Raw genomic sequence first — 20,400 nt, 5'->3', positions numbered from 1 at the left:
TCACGTCAGACAATTTGATTGACACATTTAGAAACAGAACGTGCTGTGTAAAAAAAAAACATACCTTGCATTTAATAGTGTGTGCAATATGGTTTTACCTGTTCAAAGAACAATTTCCAACTCCAACAGTGGCAGAAAACTAGGACTCCTCAGTGTTTGTGAACAGGCGCTGCGGAGGTCACCTATCTTTTCATCCGGGGTCCTTCCTGTGGGAGAGGAAAGATGGCGGCGTCCATGTTGTCCAGGAGGACAGCGGTGTTTTGTAGGACTTTACAGGGATTTTCATCCTGTAAACCCACACAGTGTCCGTGTGGCTCGGTGCTGCAGGCAGCGTCCTACAACCCCAGACCGCTGAGGAGCCTCCGGGAGCCGTACATCCCGGACCGGGACGACGACAAGACGCCGGAGTGGCAGCGGACGGCCCGGTACGACAGGAAGCTGTTCGGCCGCTACGGCTCCGCGTCGGGCATCGACCCTGCGTCGCTGTGGCCCAGCCACGAGCAGCTGGACAAGATCATCACGGAGGAGAACGAGTGGCATCCTCCGTTAGAGGTGATGCTGAAAAACATAAATATCAGGGAGAAGGAGGAAACCGAACAAAGACTGGCCAAGTAAGTCATGCTGACGCTAGTGCGTCAATTATCGGACAGCCAAGATAAACTGTGCAACCCTAACTTCTGATCCCAGTTCAGTCTTTCATTTTATATCTCATCAAAACATTTTTTGTAGCAGTTCTTTAGAGCGTATTAAAACGTCCACTGACATAAGACACTACATAGACTGATTAATTATTGATTAATAATCAATTCCACAAGGTCGTTTGACAACACTAGTTGTTTCTAAAGATCGTCTCACCAGCTGACTTCAAGAAAGTTCACAACAAGATGTTGTGCACAGGTTCATACAACTGTAAACTATGACAACTATCAGGTTATTGCTGCTACTAAGAAGCCATGATAATTGTCATCAGTTACATGGTGCTGTCACTTTTTTATTACAACTTAAAACCTTGTTAATATCTTGTTGTTTGACCCATATTTATAAAACATTCTGTCTTATATTTTATATAATATATTGCTTGTTCTTCTTTTGACCACATAGTTTTAGTCCCAGTACAGTTGGGTTTTCTATTCGTTTGCATAGTGTTGTCATACTTCATCACTGTACAGTCCATGTATGCTCAGTATCCTTCATTAGGACTGAACAATTAATCAGCAATTGACATTATATTATTGAAATGGAAACGTGGCTTATTGCAATCTGCTTGTTTTGGACCAGACCCAACAAAAATCACACAACATAATATTCAGTAGTTTTTTTGTTTATTTTTCAGTGAAAATGAAATGACCCCAACAGAGATCATAGAATAGATCTGTGAAAATAAGCACAATATGATTTTCTTTGTCTGTCTTTCAGCCATTGACCTTGGTAAACAAGCCATCCCATTTGTGGCAATTCAATTCAAACTATCATTTTGAACTAATCTGTAGAATAGAAAATGTTGAAACTCATGATTTGCATCATCTACCCAGGCTTTTTCCACCTCCTGATAAGAATCTAGTAACTCAGTGTGTTTACATGGACTTGAGTACTGGTATTTTGGTTGATCAATCAACAATGACATGATTTCCTGCAGCCCCTAAAAAAACTGGAAAAGGATTGAAGTCAGGTTTCATTTTTATTAGTTGGACTGTGTATCCTAATAAATCCCCCTTTTTTTTATTGCTTTTTTTCTTAATTGTAGCCTAAATTTCAGGCCTCAGTTTTAGCAACAACACCACAATGATACATTTGTGAGTTGTTCCAGGTCATAATGCCAACACGCTGATGTTTATCTGCCACATTGTTTACTTGTCCACCTTCGTTTTGCAAGTTAGCATGCTAACAGCAAATGAGCACTAAACACACAGTACAGTTAAGTCATTAGTTTTGCATGTATTTGTTAATAAACAAAGCACTGACCATATGAACCAGTGGGATTGACCTGACGGTGGCACCAGATGAAAAGCTGAAGCAGAGCTGGTTATTACAGTTCGTCCTGAGGGGAACATAAATGTCTGAACCAGATTTCAGAGCGATCCATCCAATAGTTGTTTAAACATTTCACCCAAAACCAGAGCGGTGGACTGCCCGTCACACAACTATGCACCCAGCACCGCATCAACATCTGTTTTACTCATCTTTTCTATTTCCACCACAGGGAGAGACTCATAGCAGCAAACATGGCCAAAATGCCCAAGATGGTCGCTGACTGGCGCAGAGAGAAGCGTGAAGCCAAACTGAAGCAAAAGGAGGAGAAGGCTCGAAAAGAAAAGTTGCTATCTCAGGCCAGAGAGCGTTTTGGCTACGCCATAGACCCCCGTAGCCCCAAGTTCTTGGAAATGGTTGAAGAGATAGAAAAGGAAGAGAAGAAGAAGAGGAAACTAGTCAAACGCAGACTGAAGGAAGAACAGGTGGCAGCTCCTGTCACACCACCTGCTGACTCCTCATAGTCTTGGACATTGTCTTGAAACGACTGGCTTTGGTCTAACAGCGCTGAATGAGCTGGACAGTGCTCACAGCACAGTTCAATGGGACAGTGGTATCCAGGCAGAATCTGTTTGTTGTCACGCAGATCTAAGCAAACTCCTTCCATTCTGCTTCTTCTGTATAAAACGTTTATCTAGAGTTTTTTTGTGTGTGCATATTTGGAAAATTTCCATCTATTAAGCTGTCACTGAAATAAATGAATCTCTGTGCATTTTGTCTAGAATATTTTCAAAGGAGGAAGACAAATATTACAAGATGACAAACCAGAGAATAATGCTAATATGTGATTTGATGAGACAAATTGCAGATGTTCATGTGTAAGATTTATTTGTGCAAAAATATTTTTTTGACATTTGGAAGTTTTTGGAAAGAACACACATCGATTCAGATACATCTAAACACTGAATTTCAATCCTTTAAACACACCAAGATTTCAATGGTGAGTTTAGAACAGCAGCTGTTCCACATGTTTAATACACGTTTAATATGCTTCTGTCTTTTCCCATTTAACATAAACAGACCGACACAAGTGTGGTGACAAAACATCTGTCAGAGAGCACAGGATACAGGCTGCAGTATGTCGGATCATACAATTATTCAAGCCTGTAAACTTATATCTAAATTAGTTAAAACAATTCTGTATAAAATTGTTGTACAGCTGTTTGGGAAACAACATAATGCTGAAGTAATCACTATGTAGAGCTCTTACAATATCAGCAAAAATAAAGTTATTATAATACAGTCATACAATTTATTACATCTAATATTTATAGTGATTGTCAATCAACTTGACTTGATTAGTGTTCCTAAATTTTCAATCTAAATATTTAAAAAATCATCCATAAAATAAAACGTCCACTCTATATACACTCAAGTCTGTGTTAACCTATGGAAGACGGTGAAGCTTTAAAGGTTCCCCAACTCAAAAGTTCAACTCGCCGTGTTCATTTTGTTTGGAGCCTCTGGGTGGACAGGGCGGCTCTTGTAAATATTCAAGTTATACCTTAGTCCCGTGACATGTAATCGCACAATATGGCACAAAAATACCAGTATTGACTTGTTGATGAATGGAATATAAATTAAAACATTTTAAAACAGTCAACAGTGTGAAGGAAGTGGAGAGACATGAGGAGCCTCCGCTGTCATGACGACATGTGGTCTTACAGGTGAGTGTCCTCCTCATCACCGGGGTCAGCCTTGAGTTTGGCCAGAGCGGCATGCACCCTGAACTGTGTACGAGACTCCATGGAGTAGTCTTTGTAGTTTTGTCTACAAGTCAAATCATCACACAGGGTTAGACAACAGAACATTTATTGTGCACGTGTAATGCCCTTGTCTGACAGACAGATGAAAATAGTTGAAGCAAAAAGTGACATCTTTAATATAGAGGCAATATTATTACCCTTATTATATTAAGTGAATGCGGGACAGTCTATGTCCATCTGCATTAACAGGCAAACAGTGACCTCTAGTGTTCCTGAATGCAGCACATTTCTTGTCCAACTGAGCGCTGTTCCTTTTAATTGTCACTTTGTAATTTGTAGTTACTGTGTAATGTAAGTGTTGGGGCCCATTCTCAACTTGATAGTAGGATACAAAAATGTCCATTTGTGTGTGTTAAATACAATCCTAGTGTGTAAGGCAGCTGGGTAAGGGCTTTCATTTCTTCCAACATCACTAAAATCTTCTTAAGTTAAAAATGTCTACCCTCATAATAATCTAAAGGCTACAGATGATTTTCAGTGCCAAATGCTGGATGTGTAACATATGTATGTTCTGAAAACACAGCATTACTGTATTAAGTTACAGGAGTTAAAATAACATTGTACTTTATAATGTGACTTGAATTATGTTGGAGGATTTCACCGTTTCTCCGATGGTGCAGCTGTAACTTACCTGGCCTTGTGCAGTAGTTTAATAGCCTCATCCCTTCTGCCTTGGTCTATGTAGAGCAGAGCCAGCTCCACCACAGAGTTGGGCACCAGGTAGTGGTCAAACCTGATCTTCTTCTCACTGAACACACACAGACAGAAGGGGAATTACCTAACTGTCACTGTCGCATACCATCTCATTTTTTGCCATACTGAATGTCAGAACCTCGCACCGCACTGTATGTGACATCCACAGTAATGCCGCTGAACAGCTGGGTTTTGTTTTTCCATGCGGGTCAATGACTTTTGAAATGAATGAGGAAACAAAATGTTTCTCGCACAAGCCTGTTTGAAAGCCTCTTCAGTCATAATGATGCCATTCCTGACTACTATACAAATATTCCCTGTGTGACTTGGAAGGTAAGTTGAGACCTATAAATACCTGTACATCCAGTTAAGAGATGCCCGTAGACATTTTTTTGAAGGACAGATAGGAGGAAAAGCCAAGTAACCAGCCAAGTAAAACTTCAGAATAAAGGCGTTTCCAGATTATTTGTATTCATTCATTCATTTTTGATTTATTCCATTCATGGTTTACATACTACATAATGTAGGCTACACATAGTCACCATAAATGAAAAGGAGCAGGATGAAGAAAAACTTATAGCACCTGCCCCTTTCTAATTGCATTGGCTTAGTATCAACACCAATATTATACACTATTTCAAAAAATTAAAGATGATGAAACATATTAATAACAAGTAAACAAACAAGCAAAATAGCAGTGGACACCGCTTGTCTATCTATCTATCTTTTCTTTTTTCCCTTCTTTTTCTCTTTCTCCTTTTTTGTAGGTGCTTATTTTTTATTTTTTTTTTATTTTTCTTAAACTGAAATATACCTGTACAACGTTTCTGTTCCTTGCTTTGTGAATGTCATAGTTTTACACCGGCAACAGAAATACCTTAAACTGAATCTGTTTGTTCTTATTTTAACTGTGTAAATGACGTATAGAAATTTTAGTTTGAAACTTTGTACATTCAGTAATTCAACAAGACACACAGTCAAATCAATGTTAGCACAACGATGCATCTTTTCACATGCAGTGCAAACACTGAGGGTTTTTTTGTTGGCAGGATTAATGGATTTCTCAAGAATGGTTAAGCAGGAAATGAATCTACTGCAGCTCACCTGGAGCACACTTTGTTAAAGCACTCCTCAGCAGCCTGGAGCAGACCCTGGTTCTTGAAACACAGACCCTTCAGCAGGTGGATCACACAGCGGTCATCTACTGAATACTCGTTTTCTGTATAAGAGAGCACACACCGTCAGTCTCGTCTTAAAACAATAGTTATGTTTAAGATTTAAGCAAAGGCGGGGGATGGGAGTGGGTGTTTGTGGTTAAAGGGATAGTAGCATTTTTTTAAAAAGTGGGGTTGTATGATCTACAAATAGCCCCTAAGTACTTTATTTGCAGTAGAAGACTCTCTGCACTCCTGCAACGCCAGCCCATAGCCCTGCCCAGAGATTTACAACATGCATTGTTGTGAATGGACGTAACCAACTCACGTATCCCTCCGCCCAGGTTTAGCGCCCGCCGATCAGTAGTTGGTTAGCTCCAAATAAAAACTGCGTACTTAGGGGCTATCTGTAGATCATACAACCCCACTTTAAAAAAATGCTACTATCCCTTTAAGGGTATGCTCTTTTACCTGGAGACTCCAGCAGGGTGCGCTCTGCTTCCACTAAAGTCTGCATCATGCCTTCAGTCAGCTCTGGTCGTTTGCTGATCATACTGAAACCATTCCACATGTACATCATCTCCTAAAAGGTAGCAGGAAACAATATTATAGAACCACTCTGTGAGTCAAACATACACTGTAGTGTGTTTGTGTGTGTGAAGCTTTACCAGCACTGGTACTGGGAGTTTGACTGGAGAGTGAGCCTTGTAGCGTCTGGCTTTACGAATAGCAAACTTCTCAGTCGGAGGAGACTTTCCTGCTATCTTCTGCTTGAAGGTATGTACTTGTCTAAAGACACAGGACAATATACGGTTATGAATATGGACCTCCCACAGGTGGTGCTGATCACACTTGGCAAGAATATAATCAGCTGAGTGCTATAGAGGGTATGCGTTTACGTCGCGTTCGTTCGGACTGAGTGGCAAAACAAACCTCCCTCAACATGCTGGCGGATAGCGGTGGACTCATAAACTGGATAAAATATCTTATATCAAAACAAATTGATGTCAAAAGGAATTGACAACCAGCTCCCCAAAACCGTCTGTTAGTGTGACAGTGGCTCACTGTTACTGTGCAGAGGGACCAGATTACAGCTGTTACTGTCGTCCTGACAGTGACTCCCGACACTAAAACACGAGTTGCTTTTATTCTGAAAAACTCTGACCAGTCAAACTGTAGGATGTGTTAGAGGACTGATTTATCTGTCTAAATATCATAACTATGACACCTGAAACTGTAAACACAGCTGATCCATCGAAAAAAATTACAGCTCCAGTGAATTTACTTTCCGTCATTGAGAACAGGTTCTTGAATGTAACTCGGTCAAAGTGAAACGTATCCTCAAGATTTTCAGCAGCTCTGTTAGGTCATGCTGCTTTACATGCTTGTGTGGGCTCAGAGGAAATCGCTTCGTTACTGCGTCGTTTTTAAACTTTGGCGGCTCTGCCACTCGTCTATTTGCCACTCAGTGGACGTTCCACAGCGACTTCCGAGTACCGTGACGTCACGTGCATACCCTCTATAGGAGGCTCTAGTGACTCGCTATCGGAAAAAGACAAGGCGAGCTGACATTGGTTAGCATGCTAACTCATGTAGCAGAAAAGATGTGGTAGTGACAAGAGTTGTTGTGGTGTTTTTTTCTGCCTCGGAACGCAGATGGTGAATAAAGACGTAAGGTTTGATGCTGAACTCACAATGTTTCCGCAAGACTGGTGCTGTTAATGCTAATGCTAGCTATGTAGCAGAGGCACATTACAGGCATGTGAAAAAGAAGAAGAAGAAGAAGGAGGCCCAGCCTGGCTTCACTGAGTCATATTCTCAGCACGAACCCGGCTCCAACCAGCGCGTCCGGACGGGTTGGGCCGTCCATGCTAATTATTAAGAGCCCAAAAGAACAGTCCTGAGAGCCGAGGAACAGAGACAGACAGCACAGCAACAGGTGTGTGTGTGTGTGTGTGTGTGTGTGTGTGTGTGTGTGTGTGTGTGTGTGTGTGTGTGTGTGTGTGTGTGTGTGTGTGTGTGTGTGTGTGTGTGTGTGTGTGTGGGCTACCTGCTGTAAAGGGTAGGCTAATATCAAATCTCTGGACATGTGTAAAGCTCAAGCATGTGGGAGCCTCCTTTCATATATTAATATCTGACAGTAAGCAATTAAGATAGTGATGAGAACAGGGCAGAAGTGGTGGAAGAAGACAGTGTGGCCTGAAACAGGCCCGTGAAGCAGAGGGAACAGCCCTTCAATGGCTGGTCCAGGCCAAAAGATTTCAAAGATGAGTTTTGTTTTGGCTCTCCAGCCACAGCTCCCCACTAGACCAGTCCTGAGTTCAGTTTAAGTTTCATACACTCCAACAATTCTTGCCATTACAATGATAGGAAACTCAGTCAGTACTAAATCTGCTTTTTTCTCTTTTTTTTCCTTTTTAAAAAAAATCTGAAGCAATGTTGTCTTTTCCCTTTATTTTCTATTAATTCCATAATTCCACCTGCCACCACTGGCTCTCTCTCTCTTGTCTCTCTCGCTCTCAGACACATTTTGAATGATCAAAATGATGAAGATTATGACACACACACACACACACACACACACAGAGGTCAATGCATACCGAACACCAAGAGATCAGTTTTCTTATTACTTCAACTAGATGTCTGACATATCTAGTCTATCTAGTCACATCTGACTGATGTGTCATAACTATTACTTCCTCTACCTGAGGGGAAATGTCTCTGCACTTGGTAATTATATAAGATCTTTAAAAATGTGTGTGGCATTATCGTTAACTTCCTTTCCAGTAACTTCCTCGAGTGTTCAACCATAAGCCCTCCCAGAAGACATTGCAGCTTTGGCCATTGAATGCGTCCTGATGTACTCCTGGCAGATGGATCCACTTTATAACCCTCCAGGTTCCCACAAAGTTCAAAGTCATCAACTGTCTTTGAACTTTGTGGGAACAATGCCACTTTAACCCCTTAGTTTATATGCACTCACTGGTAAAAGGTGAGTATACTCTGAGCCTAAGAACAATAGTCAAAAATGACAACATAATCACCTGAAGAGTTGAACCTCGTCCTCCCCAAACGGCCTGGACTCATCATTAGGCAGCATGCTGAGGTAAGCAGCTTTCATGTAGACATACATGGCCTGAGAGACAGACATACAAGCAGCATTCATTCCTTTTGTTCTTCAAGATGTTTGACAAGATTAATCGAGACAAAAACTTGACGGTTCACAGGTATGTACCTTGGACCAGCGGCTCTCCTGGCTCAGCAGGTCTGCGTAGAAGTAGGCCATCTTCCACGCTCGTTTGTAGGTGAAGCACCACATCAGCTCCCAGTAGCACATGTGGTGGAACTGCTTCCATGCCTGCTGAGCCTTGCAGCCATCTTCAAAGAGCGCCACCGCCTGATAGCATCAGAGAAATGATGTCATACAGCAGAATAATGTGTAACAGTGACGATGCATTCAAGGTATGTTGTGTGTCCTTTAGAGCTCACTGGCTAAAACATAGCGATAATGTGTATTGCTACAATTACAAGGTGCCACACATTACTATTATGTTAATATATGAAATGTTGTATTATGAACATTTAATCTGCAGGTAATAATTCATCATTTCTATCCTTGTATCAGACACATTTTCTGAAACACACCTCATCAATGTTTCCTTTGATCTCCTCAGTCCTGCCTGCAAAAAAGAGAAAGATCGCTCCCTGGACAGAGGGGGGGGAGGGGGGGGGGGGGGCAAACACATGAAATGTCATTTCAGCCTCCAGTGTTTTATTATTACAAGTGACTGTCAACTTACTCTCAAATTATTACTATTGGTGTGTGTAACCAAGACACTAGTCTTGTGGTTTGGTACACACTGTGTCAGAGCTTTAAGTTTGCTCTCTGGGATGGGCTGGCATGTAGGGAAAAGGTGGAGTAGAAACAGGGACTGTAAATTTAAAGGAATGTGAGTCAAGCAGAGTGATAACATGAAGGTGTGTGTGAGTACACATAAAGGAAGGAAAGATGCCGTCAGGATTCAGGGAGCAGGACAGACTGTGGAAGTGGAAGGTGGAGCAGGTATCGGATGAAAGCAATCAGGGTGTGAGGGAACAACTGCATGTGTGCAAATACACGATAGAAATAAAAGAAAAAATGCGAACAAAAGAGAACATAACTTTGAATGAGGAACTTCAAAACATTACAAACCAACAAAAAGAACAGCATGTAATACACATTACAAACCACAGTCTGAATTCATCAGCAATAATAATAAAAAAAAAAATTCAGGTTTTATTACAACCTGGATCTTGTTTTTGTAGTTTTGGACCAAATTCTTGCCAATTTTACAATTACATTTCTGAGACGTGGTAACATGTGGGAATGTCTTAAAATGAGTTACATTAGGCTAGAAAACAGCTGATCCCAACCACTTTAAAAGCCCCTTGTTGCATGTGAAAATAGCAGCTACGGCAAGCATGGTAGGTCAAAGTTCATGCACAGAGTTCCCCCGTTTGACTTTTTTGGCAGCGTTTTTCCACCTTTGATCTCCTTAATCCTTTGGTGAGTCCAGTGTAAATTAATGTAAATCATAAACTACACAAATTAGATTTCACTCAGACAGAGAAGGTTAAATAAAACAACTAATACGTTTTTAACTCCCTTCCCTCAACACTGTCAAATTTACTGTTGCCAAGTCTGCAGGTGATTCCACAGACAACATAGCTCTCACCATGACTTGTTTATTTGTGTACTCCTTACATTCAAAGTCATTGGGGCACCATTCCACGAGAATAGCACACAACCCTGATCAACACCTTTAATTCAGACATGCAAAGTGACTTAGAATATCCTTGTTTGCACTCACCCGCGGATAACGAAGACGGAAAGGCTTCAGCAGCCTCTCTGCTTCAGCCACCTCCCCCTCACCTGTCCCTGTGAGGATAGAAACAAAGAAATGAGATTTGATGTGATACGAAGCATTGCATTGCTACAGTATACGACCAGGGCCGTTGTATAGGGGAGAAAGGTGCATTCTAGGGGCCCAGCGCCCAGTGGGGCCCATAAAAAACCCCAGTAGTCTAATCTTTGTATGGCTGATTTATTCTGCGTAAGACCCTGACTAATACTCATAGTACACTGTAAAAACTCAACATCTTTCCAAGAATATTTGTCTTATTTCTTGTCCAAATGTCTAATTTCTAGTCAAAACGAATCTCTTTCCACTTAAAATAAGACTCATTACCTAAAAATTAACTTGTTTTTTAGATAATTTTCACTTAAATTCACAATAAATAGAAAAATCTGCCAGTGAAAGTAAGTTTTTGTGCTTGTAATTAGGAAGAAAAACTTGCTCCACTGTCAGATTTTTCTACTTATTCCAAGTGAAAATATGCTTGAAAGAAGTAAAAAGTGTCTAAAAACAAGCTACTTTTAATATGATGTGTCTTATTTTAAGTAGAATGAGATTTGTTTTGACTAGAAATAAGACAAATATTCTTGCTAAGATACTTGAGTTTTTGCAGTGTAATGCTGCATTAGCATCAAAACAAAGAAGGCTAAATAAAAACGATAATACATACTAAGAAAAAAAAAGGAAAAGTTAGGGGGAGGGGCCCACTTTAGTATTCTTTAAGGGGACCCAGAATTCCTAGCAACGGCCCTGTATACGACACGATACGATGCGACCTATGGGCGCAGTACAGCTACCACTACCTAGTATGAAGGTCAGAAAGGTGTAGTAGCAGAGCAGCAGCAGGGCACACAGCATGGAGCGCAGGTTCATCCCTGTGGCACCATCACTCAGCAGAGACAGACCATATTCCTACAACAGGGCCACACATGTTATGAGTGATTTATGTACATGAATTAACATGAATGTGAGTGAGTTGTTTAAAAAGTGAATTCTCAATGGAGGGACATTAATAAACATTACACCTTGTCTCCTGAAAAGCCTGCAAACTCCAAGACTCTGAGTATCCGAGGAGGAAATAAAGAGAGTGTCTGTGAATAAAGAAGACCTGATGAAGTCTGTGGTGCAGACACACAAAACACAGTGCAGTTCACCTGTAGCATTGATTAAGATTATTAGTGACATACCAGATTAAATGCTCCTATTCCAAAAGATATTCCTCCCTCTAAGTGCATGTGGCTGGGTCCTTTAATACAGTTGCGAGATTTTATGAAGGAATGCAGGTCTCTGGAAGATAAAAGACAATCATGTCAAATAATTAACACCACAGCTCAGTGTGATAACCTAAAGTTGTCTATCTGTTAACTTACTTGTAAATCAGGTAGCTGTTTCGTACTTTGATGCCTCCTTTGATAAAACTCACCATGCTCTCATCCTGCAAAAAGTAGAATAAAACTAAATCATCCAAGATCAGATGTTGATTAAATGTGGTTAAATTACAACAAATATGAGACCTATATTTTTTTATTCACTGATCATTGCTTCTGTGTTTCAAAAGGTGGGGTACTTTACTGCACCTGTAGGAAGGTGAGAGCAGCTCTTTGGAGTTGGCACTCTGCATAACACACCTCAGCATGAAGCTGCACTGCAAAAACACATTGATACACACACATTGATAAATAGCATGAAATGATCATTTGTCAACAACCAATAAAGCACAGAATCCAGACAGTGCTGTAGGTTTGATCCACAGAACAGGAGCCTCCAGACTTGACCCTCCACTCTCTCTAAATGACTTCAACATATTTGATGAGTGGGTTCAGAAGAATATAATCAATCTTTTCATTTTTTTCCTGAAAAAGATTTAATCTTCCTACTGCATTTGCAAAATCCATTCCATCCATTATCTAATGATAAATCCCTGATTTGCTCAACTCTTTCCCATCATACACCAACAGTGCTAAAGTAGCTTTTAGCCTCACTAGCCACATGGCTCAGAGGATGGTCATATCATATTCATGATTGATCTCATGGCGTCTCACAAAGAATACTTCATTATTACAGTTGTGGTCCTGAGTGAAATAGTTAAAGCAGAAGTAAGCGATATATTTGTGTTAATATAAGTCTTAAATAGTTATATCTTCCGACAGCAATCACTTACATAGAGTGTTTAGACCGAAACACGGGTCTGTCAGTCCCTCTGCTCTGCTCTGAGCCGAGGAGAAAACTTTTCTCGTATCCTACAAGTTTTATCCAATGAGGAGAGAGAACGGCATGAAGGGCTGTGTGTGCAGCCAAGGGATGCGCCTGAATGTGGTGACGTAGGGACAAGGACCAATAGATCCATGACGAGGGCGGGGGCTGCTAACTCCATCGGCTGACAAGAAGTTATGGTGCGTTCAGGGCAGCCCGTAACTCGTGTTTTTCCGACCTGTGAAGTCGTACCAGTTCGATCTGGTACGAGTTCACGGGTCAGAAGTTACGAGTGGCCGTTATAGTGACTTTCACAGGTAAAACAGGTCGGAAAAACACGAGTGGGTTGCCTGGAACGCTACAAAGTCGTAAGTCGTGACTTGAAGCTGTAATTTACGGTTTCAAAAGCCTGCCTGGAACGCAGCATTAGCCAAAACGACCGGATCGCTTACTTCTGCTTTAAATGTTTGTCATGACATTTGGCAAAGACATACTGTACGTACTGGCATACAGTACACCCCTGAGGATAAATTGATTCTAATCAATCGGTCATAAAATATCTGAAAAAACTACTTGACTTTCCCAGTGCAATCAGTTACGATTGATCTTTTAACAATCTGTAGATTTAAAAAGGACGCAATCAATCACAACACTGGGTATAGAGAAAATATACCCTCAACCTTCAAGCCTTTTACCTTCAGTCAGAGATTCAGACTTGTTGGTCAGACCTGGAGATTTCTGTCGAAACCTGAAACAGCAAACAGCATTTTACTATCAACACAAAACATTGTGCTCTAGTGACCACGTCTTCTCTAACACAACAAGCATCCATGAATTGCCTGTGTCCAATTCGGTTATCTTTACAGCAACTTTATTGTGGCTTCTCTCATAAAGACTCAGTCAAATTAGCAGAGATGAACCATGTAAATGCACTTATGTAAATTTGCCTCTTGCAGCCGTGGTGTTTTTGAAGATGTGTGTGTTTTTTTTTAATTATAGTCTTTGTATAATGAGAAAAACAATGCTGGTGGAAACAATCCACAGTCTCCACTCAAAAGACGTCCTGACCTCTGACAGACCTCCTGGGCACTCTTCATGGTATTTCCTGCGTTGCTGATGTCATCATGCTGGAACGTCATCATGGCCTGCATTTCTAGCACTGTGGCGTAGATAAGAGCATGGTACATACTCTCGTTGACTCTACATAGGAAACATGGAGGCGAAGGATCAACATCATACACATCACACGGTGAGCAAACAAGAGTTAATGTTAAAAGGAGGACAGCTACCGTGTGGCCTGCACATTTTCCTGTTGAGAGAAGATAAGAGTAAATATCTTTCTCTCTTTATTCATCCTATCTGCTCCACCATCCCATTCGGTCTTGTGCATTGTGTTTATTTTGCAGGGCTGCCATTCTCCTGGCTGTTCAGTCACTCAAACCTTGGGCGTCAGCCTCAGCAAACACTTCATATCCTGGAGAAGTGAAGCCTGCCAGGGCCACCCTCATGTCTTGGCTGACAGGAAGCACCACTAAACTACTTCACAATTCGCACCACAGAGGTTTCCAGCACAGGCCAAATGCAGCTGATATCATTCTAAAAGCATGGCCTTCCTCTGCGAACATGTACAACTACAGAAAGTTACAGTACAAACCTACTGGAAAGCTCAGGGAGCAACAGCTGGTTCAAACCTCTGTAGAGACAAACATGACTCGGGATTATTCTGTTACCTTGGCCGCAGCCTCTCCAGGCTCTCGCTGAAGTGGTTGTTAAGGAAGAGATCCAAGGCCTCCACACATTCATCCAGACACTCCTTCAGGGTCATCTGCGAAGAGCTGCCACACAAAACAAGCATGGATCAACAAACACATGCAAATGCACTAAAGTGTAACTGGCCTGTGTGCTCTGAAAAGGTGAGGTTAAGAAGCCTAAGTCAGCAGCACTGATGAACATGTGTTACACTGAATGAATAATATGCACTCCAGTTTTCAGATAATGTATTTTGATGCAATTTGAGCAAATCAGATGTGAAAAGTGTTCAATGTTGACAAAAGCATCAGTAGTTTAGTTCCAAAGTGTGGACTGGGAAATCCACACACTCTGCATCAGTCATTGAAAGCATCCAGAAGTAGCCTACACAGGACTCCGCCCCACCACCACCACCACCACACAGCAGTGACTTGAATCCACCTGCCAGCTGACAAACCCCGATCTAACCAAAAAGAAAAAGAAAAACGCAGAGCAGAAGGCGGTTTATGGACATTTCTTATTGCAGACGAAGCTATATATAAGAAGTATTTGTATTTCCAGTGCAGGTTTCGCCTGAGCAAATACAAACCGGTTACTACTCGACCACCAAGATATTTTAACATCATGACTCGTGGTGAGAGTCACTCAGACTTTTAGCGACTCTGTGGGTTTTCAGTTTGTCAGTGTGTAAAGCTACTCACTCCACTGCAGCATTTGCGTCTTTCCCATTGGACATGTTCGCTTTCCGGGCGGCGTGCCCCAACACCTGTTAGGTCAGGAGCTCACAGGTATCTACTCGCAGAAACTCAAGACGCATTCAGGACTCGCACTGGAAAACCAAGCACTCAAACTTAGACCGGCGACATCGAAGCTGGCGTCAAGTAATTAAAAAAAAAAAAAAAAAAAACTTTCTGGTTGGTTAAAATCGAGTGAAGCGCTCAGGAGGAGCAGAGTAGGTCGCTTGTGTTCATATGTGTAGATCCAACAGTGTGAGTGTGCGCAATAGAGGCGCACCTGACTCCTCCTCTGTGACACCGCTGCCACGCACTCGTTACACTGTCAACTAACAGGATCTGAATGAAAGGGGCTGAGAGCCGGGGAGGGAAATGTAGCCCCCCCGAAACTATAATAACGTCACTTCTCCTCTGTTTTCTGCAGGGGTCGCAGTAAATCCTCCAAATAATGGTCAACCGCCAAACTTCCAGGAAAACTGTTCAGTAAACTATCACAAGGTAACGTACGCTGCGACCAAGTTGAGAAAAAAAAAAGTTGGAAATGTGCGTTGTCATGGTTAACTCAGAAAACAATATTCACCCCTAAGCCCATGATCAACATCACATCAGTTAACTTACCAGTCATGTTAATGTCAATTAGGATCGGGTAGGGTAGTGTCACTAATGTAGCCTAGTTGAGACATGAATTAATGGGTTTTCCCTAAGTGGAAGATAATTTACGATGTCTCCTGAATGCAACAACAATAGAATAGAATAGAATAGAATAGAATAGAATAAACTTTAATGTCCCACAGGGGGAATTTGTTGTGGACTCAGTGCATGGTAAAAAGCTGCCTTAATATACATAAAATACATAAATGACAGTTGACATGTACACACACACAACAATATAGCATGAGCATTACACAACCTGACATATGGATGTGAATATGTAGGACGAAAATCAGTTTTGTTCAAGGCCAGTAGGAGATAAAATGCCAAGTAGGTCATTACTTTACGGAGGGGAGACACATTATTAATTGATTCGTTATTAATTCGATATTTCAGTGTATAACGCCTAGGGTACTTCTTTCTTTACTCAACACTTTTCAAAAATGTAGATTCGCATCTCTCAGTCAGATGTGTTTATGTAAAGCAAACACATGAGGGCACTATTGTCATATTTATAGTGTAGGCAAAGATGCGGCTGTTGGTGCAGCTGCTGACTTGATGAAATCAAGAGTTAAGGTGAGGGAGATCCATGTCCTGATGATACGCCATTATGAGATTTATTTATTCAATTATTCGTTATGGTAACACTTTATAATGCGTTTGGATTGGAATAGTTAATGAAGTAGCTACCACAGAGATATGAGTAGCCTACAATTGTTTTTCACTGCCTGAACATTAAAGTCTTTCTCCACTTTGACATGTTCACTCTTTAGCCTACTGTACGTTAGGGTGTATTTTACTGTCATTTCCAGTGATCCAGACATGGGCCCAACAATGAGGAAGGCCACTACATTGTCTGTCCAGGGTCCTCAGGAAGAACAATCTGGAGGCCAAGCTTAAGAGGACCTTGTACCACTCTTGTATCGAGAGCCTGCTGTGGCACCCTGGCCAGTTTAGTATGATGTTTGTATTGTTAACTGGGTCACCCCCACCCAACCCCCCTACATTTTCTGATTACGTTTACTTGCCTAGAGATTTTGGGCCGGGCTGAAGCAGTTACTACTTTACGCCAGAAAGAAATATATTACACTAAAATACCGTGAAATTTATGTGTAATTTCTAAAGTGTACTTATTTTAAATTTGTTTTTACACATTTTTGATATATTTTGAAATGTAGGCTATGTTCAAAATTGTCATTGTAACATGCAATGATAACATATTTTATAAGTATACATTTTAATATCAACACTGTAATATTAAGTTTGAGTGTACTTTAAGTTACATTTGAGTCTAACTGAAGTTATACTTGTAGCCTACTTCAGGACATTCTTGGTCTGTGTTGGCCATCATCCGCCGTGGTAGCACTGAGGTCTACTATTCATGTAAAAACTGCGCCACCCTGTGGCTAAACAACTGCACTTAAGTCACAAGTTCTCATTTTCAAAATCATTCAAGACAGTCTGGCTGCAGACCTCGGTGCTGTGAACACATCAGAGTGACACAAAAATCATCATCACAAATATTTGTGTCATTTTTAATCTGAACTGTTGTGAACCAGAATGTGGATAAACAGTGGTCTGATCTTAATGATTTTATTTTGTAATTGTTAGAAGTCAAAGTTAAAAGGAAACTACAGTAATGAACTGCACATTAAGATCACACAGAGATGGAAATAATGATTCCCTCTTTATGGGCTGCAGCTAATCAATCATCAATATTAAATATCACAGAATGACACAGGCTTGCCAATGTAGAAGAAAATTAACAGAACGTATATATCGTCCTATTTGGGCCTTTAAATTCTCTTCTCCATTTAAGTAAAATAAACTCAAAAACTCAAAACACGACGCTGGAAAAGACGGATCTTCAAGTACAGTTGTCTTTAATTTACTTCAGAACAAAGTGCACTGCCAAGAGAGCGACAAAGCGCCCGAGCGACTGATTTCATATCATCCATAGCATCCAAGAGGCTGCCATAGACTTCCAAACGATTTCGCGAGCCCTTCTTCAATCCCTGCCTGGTGGCTATTCAATGGATTAGCACGAGCATAACAACTTTCAGAAAAACAACAGGTGTTACAAGGGGTCATACATAGTTCACTCTTGTCTCATGACTCTCCACTTTGCCTTGTACTCTCTCATCCATTAAGTGGTGCTAAAGAGCATGTTGCAATGTCTGTAGGCAGATAATGGCAGTCAGCAACGATAATGCCACGGTGGAGTGAAACAACATAAGAACATGAAAAATAATTATATTCTAACTATTCAAACCAACACAAAATAACATAAAATGTAATGTGGTTATTGTTGACTTGATCTTTAAAGGTGGCATAACTTTCTTTTCATTGGTCTTGTTGTTTTCAACCTTTTATGTCATTTTTCTTAAAGAATACCACAACACCAACCCGCCTCAGATACAGCTCTTCCTGGACCTCCCACACTTCTGAGAGCTGCTCTTCTTGATTCTTCGGGATCCATAGCTGGATTTTCTCTCAGACGTTTCCGTTCTTCTCTGATGGCTCTCCTAGCTTCTTGGAACATCTCATTGGTGTAGCAGCTTCCTCCATTTCTCTGAACCAGCACGTTGATCTTCTTCAGCAGCTCAGTGACTTGGTCATGATTCTTCTTGTCTCTGTTGTTGAACACGTGGTATCCTCCATCATACTGAGTGATGAGGTCATGGAGAGGTCGAATCCCATAAATCAGTGTCTCTATGGTAACATCTTCTGCTTCTAGGTCGTCTCCATGGGTGAACAGGACCATGCTGTACTTTCTTGCTTCTTCTCCAAACATCCTCTGAAGGATCTTCACTGTTTCTTTTTCTTCTTCAGTGAATCTGCCTGGTTGCATCACGATGAGGAACACATGAGGACCAGGAGCAGCAAACGAGACGGAACTAGCGATCCCTCTCTTGGCTTGGTTCATTCCTTTACTTGTGTCAAACAGACCTGGAGTATCAACAACAGTCACTGTTTGACCATCAACAGCCCCTGTTTCCTTCTGACACAACAATGTTGATCCAAAGACTCGTCTTCCTAAGATGGTGTTTCCTGCTGCGCTCTTTCCAACGCCAGTTTTCCCAACGAGTACAATCCTGAGATCTGTGGGAGAATATTAAAACTCATTACTGACCATTGTTGTTAACAGACAGTGAAATCTGTGAGGGTGTGAACAGATCTATAATAGATCTGTAAATGTCTGTCGTCAGTTCCAAGTCAGGCAGGAGCTCTGATTGGTTGTCTTTTTACACGTCATTTCTGCAACATCTGCTGAGGCAGATCCACAAATGCTCACGGCGATCTGTAAAAAAGATTTGTGTGTAACCTCTCTTTTGCCCTGAGCTAATAAAGTAACAACAATACAGTAGCTCCATAGAGGAGCCCATGTGCTGCTCATTCTAACATCACATCTAACATGGTACCAACTCTCAAGTGCTAATCTTCTGCTTGATGAGTAGCTCAACTTTAGAATAGAAAATTATATTTTTCTAAATGAAGTCACTGTAAATTAAACAAATCATAATACCTTTGAATTAGGGATGTCACGATTACTTGTTTTCACAATTAATCGTGGTATTAAAAGCTACAATTAATTAATCGTAAAGATTCCTAAATACCGTCACTTTCCAAAAAAGATAATATGTCAGAACCATGTTGGCAAAGTAAAGGTAAATGCACAGATACTGGTAAATTTACATGTACGTACTATGTACCTATGTACAGTACATAACACTGAATTGGTAGGAATTTAAATGTAAGCGTGTCATTTGTAATTAAAAAAAATAAAAAAAGATTAAAGTATAGATTTGAAACATTTCCCATGGGGGATTAATAATTGGTCCTATATTAATACATATTTCAAATATTTTGTTTAAACAATCAGTTATGTAAGTATATTTTGGCTATATTTGATTTTACACATTCATAGTGTTTAAAAGAAATTGATTATTGCATAATAATCATCATAATCGTAATACCATGATTATTTCTCTGACAATAATTGTACCAAGAAAATCTGTAATCGTGACATCCCTACTTTGAATAGTAAAAAACCTTACCAGTCATGTTTGTCTTTTCCAGGTGGAGGATGTGTTGAGTCTCTGCTGCTGAAGAGCAAGTGAATACATTCAGTTCACTTTCCTCTCTGTTTTATAATGCTGCCCCCGCCCCCCAACACACGCACCCCACCACTCTCAGAAACATGTCAAGTTTTCATTGATAAAGAATATAGTCAGAGGGCGGAGACGCTGCCCTGTGATTGAAGACACCGTCAGCTTTGATGGAATCAACAGTGTCTCTGTCCACTATTGGCTGTGTCCTCAAACACATCAGACTCAGGAGGAAGGTGTCGAGGAAGATCATCACCATGTCCTTGATCATGGGACGACAATGAGGGAAGCAGAGGGCTGTACTACTGCGAAGCGAGTTTAGTGGGTTAGTTGTCTAAACTCATTCTCCAAATCGAACATCCTTTTGACAAAACCATAAACTATCTTAAAACATTATTTGCAGATCTCAGTCATTGCTTTTGCAAAAC

At 40.9% G+C, this 20,400-nt stretch overlaps 3 protein-coding genes across 4 annotated transcripts; 1 reads left to right on the top strand and 2 right to left on the bottom strand.

The window, feature by feature from the left end:
* The first annotated feature begins 201 nt into the window (after positions 1–201).
* On the top strand, positions 202–2,730 carry gadd45gip1 (growth arrest and DNA-damage-inducible, gamma interacting protein 1). Its single transcript, XM_083977845.1, has 2 exons — positions 202–611; positions 2,201–2,730. Exons 1-2 carry the CDS (start codon positions 223–225, stop codon positions 2,490–2,492), a joined length of 681 nt encoding a protein of 226 aa, XP_083833971.1. The 5' UTR covers positions 202–222; the 3' UTR covers positions 2,493–2,730.
* Positions 2,731–3,035: 305 nt separating this feature from the next.
* Positions 3,036–15,433, bottom strand: LOC310989900 (tetratricopeptide repeat protein 39A). 2 transcript variants are annotated; one of them, XM_083977052.1, is made up of 18 exons: positions 15,180–15,433; positions 14,460–14,564; positions 13,798–13,929; positions 13,425–13,477; positions 12,114–12,181; positions 11,907–11,971; positions 11,724–11,823; positions 11,562–11,627; positions 11,340–11,448; positions 10,492–10,559; positions 9,287–9,346; positions 8,877–9,038; positions 8,686–8,777; positions 6,310–6,430; positions 6,113–6,224; positions 5,592–5,706; positions 4,426–4,542; positions 3,036–3,798 (listed from the first exon to the last, which is right to left on the bottom strand). In XM_083977052.1, the coding sequence occupies exons 1-18, from the start codon at positions 15,212–15,214 to the stop codon at positions 3,690–3,692; spliced, it is 1,689 nt and encodes a 562-aa protein (XP_083833178.1). In that variant the 5' UTR covers positions 15,215–15,433; the 3' UTR covers positions 3,036–3,689. The 2 variants fall into 2 exon arrangements, with proteins under 2 accessions (XP_083833178.1, XP_083833179.1); XM_083977053.1 differs by lacking the exon at positions 15,180–15,433 and adding an exon at positions 14,829–14,872.
* A 1,881-nt stretch (positions 15,434–17,314) lies between these two features.
* LOC310990404 (GTPase IMAP family member 4-like) lies at positions 17,315–19,928 on the bottom strand (the record flags this gene model as incomplete). Its single annotated transcript, XM_083977749.1, has 3 exons — positions 17,315–17,343; positions 18,270–18,965; positions 19,922–19,928. 3 exons carry the CDS (start codon positions 19,926–19,928, stop codon positions 17,315–17,317), a joined length of 732 nt encoding a protein of 243 aa, XP_083833875.1.
* Positions 19,929–20,400: the final 472 nt, after the last annotated feature.

This window comes from Trachurus trachurus (genome assembly GCF_905171665.1).
Source record: "Trachurus trachurus genome assembly, chromosome: 8".
Classification (NCBI taxonomy): Eukaryota; Metazoa; Chordata; class Actinopteri; order Carangiformes; family Carangidae; genus Trachurus; species Trachurus trachurus.
Note: the sequence above shows the minus strand (reverse complement) of the source record. Positions and strands in the feature narration are given on the sequence as shown.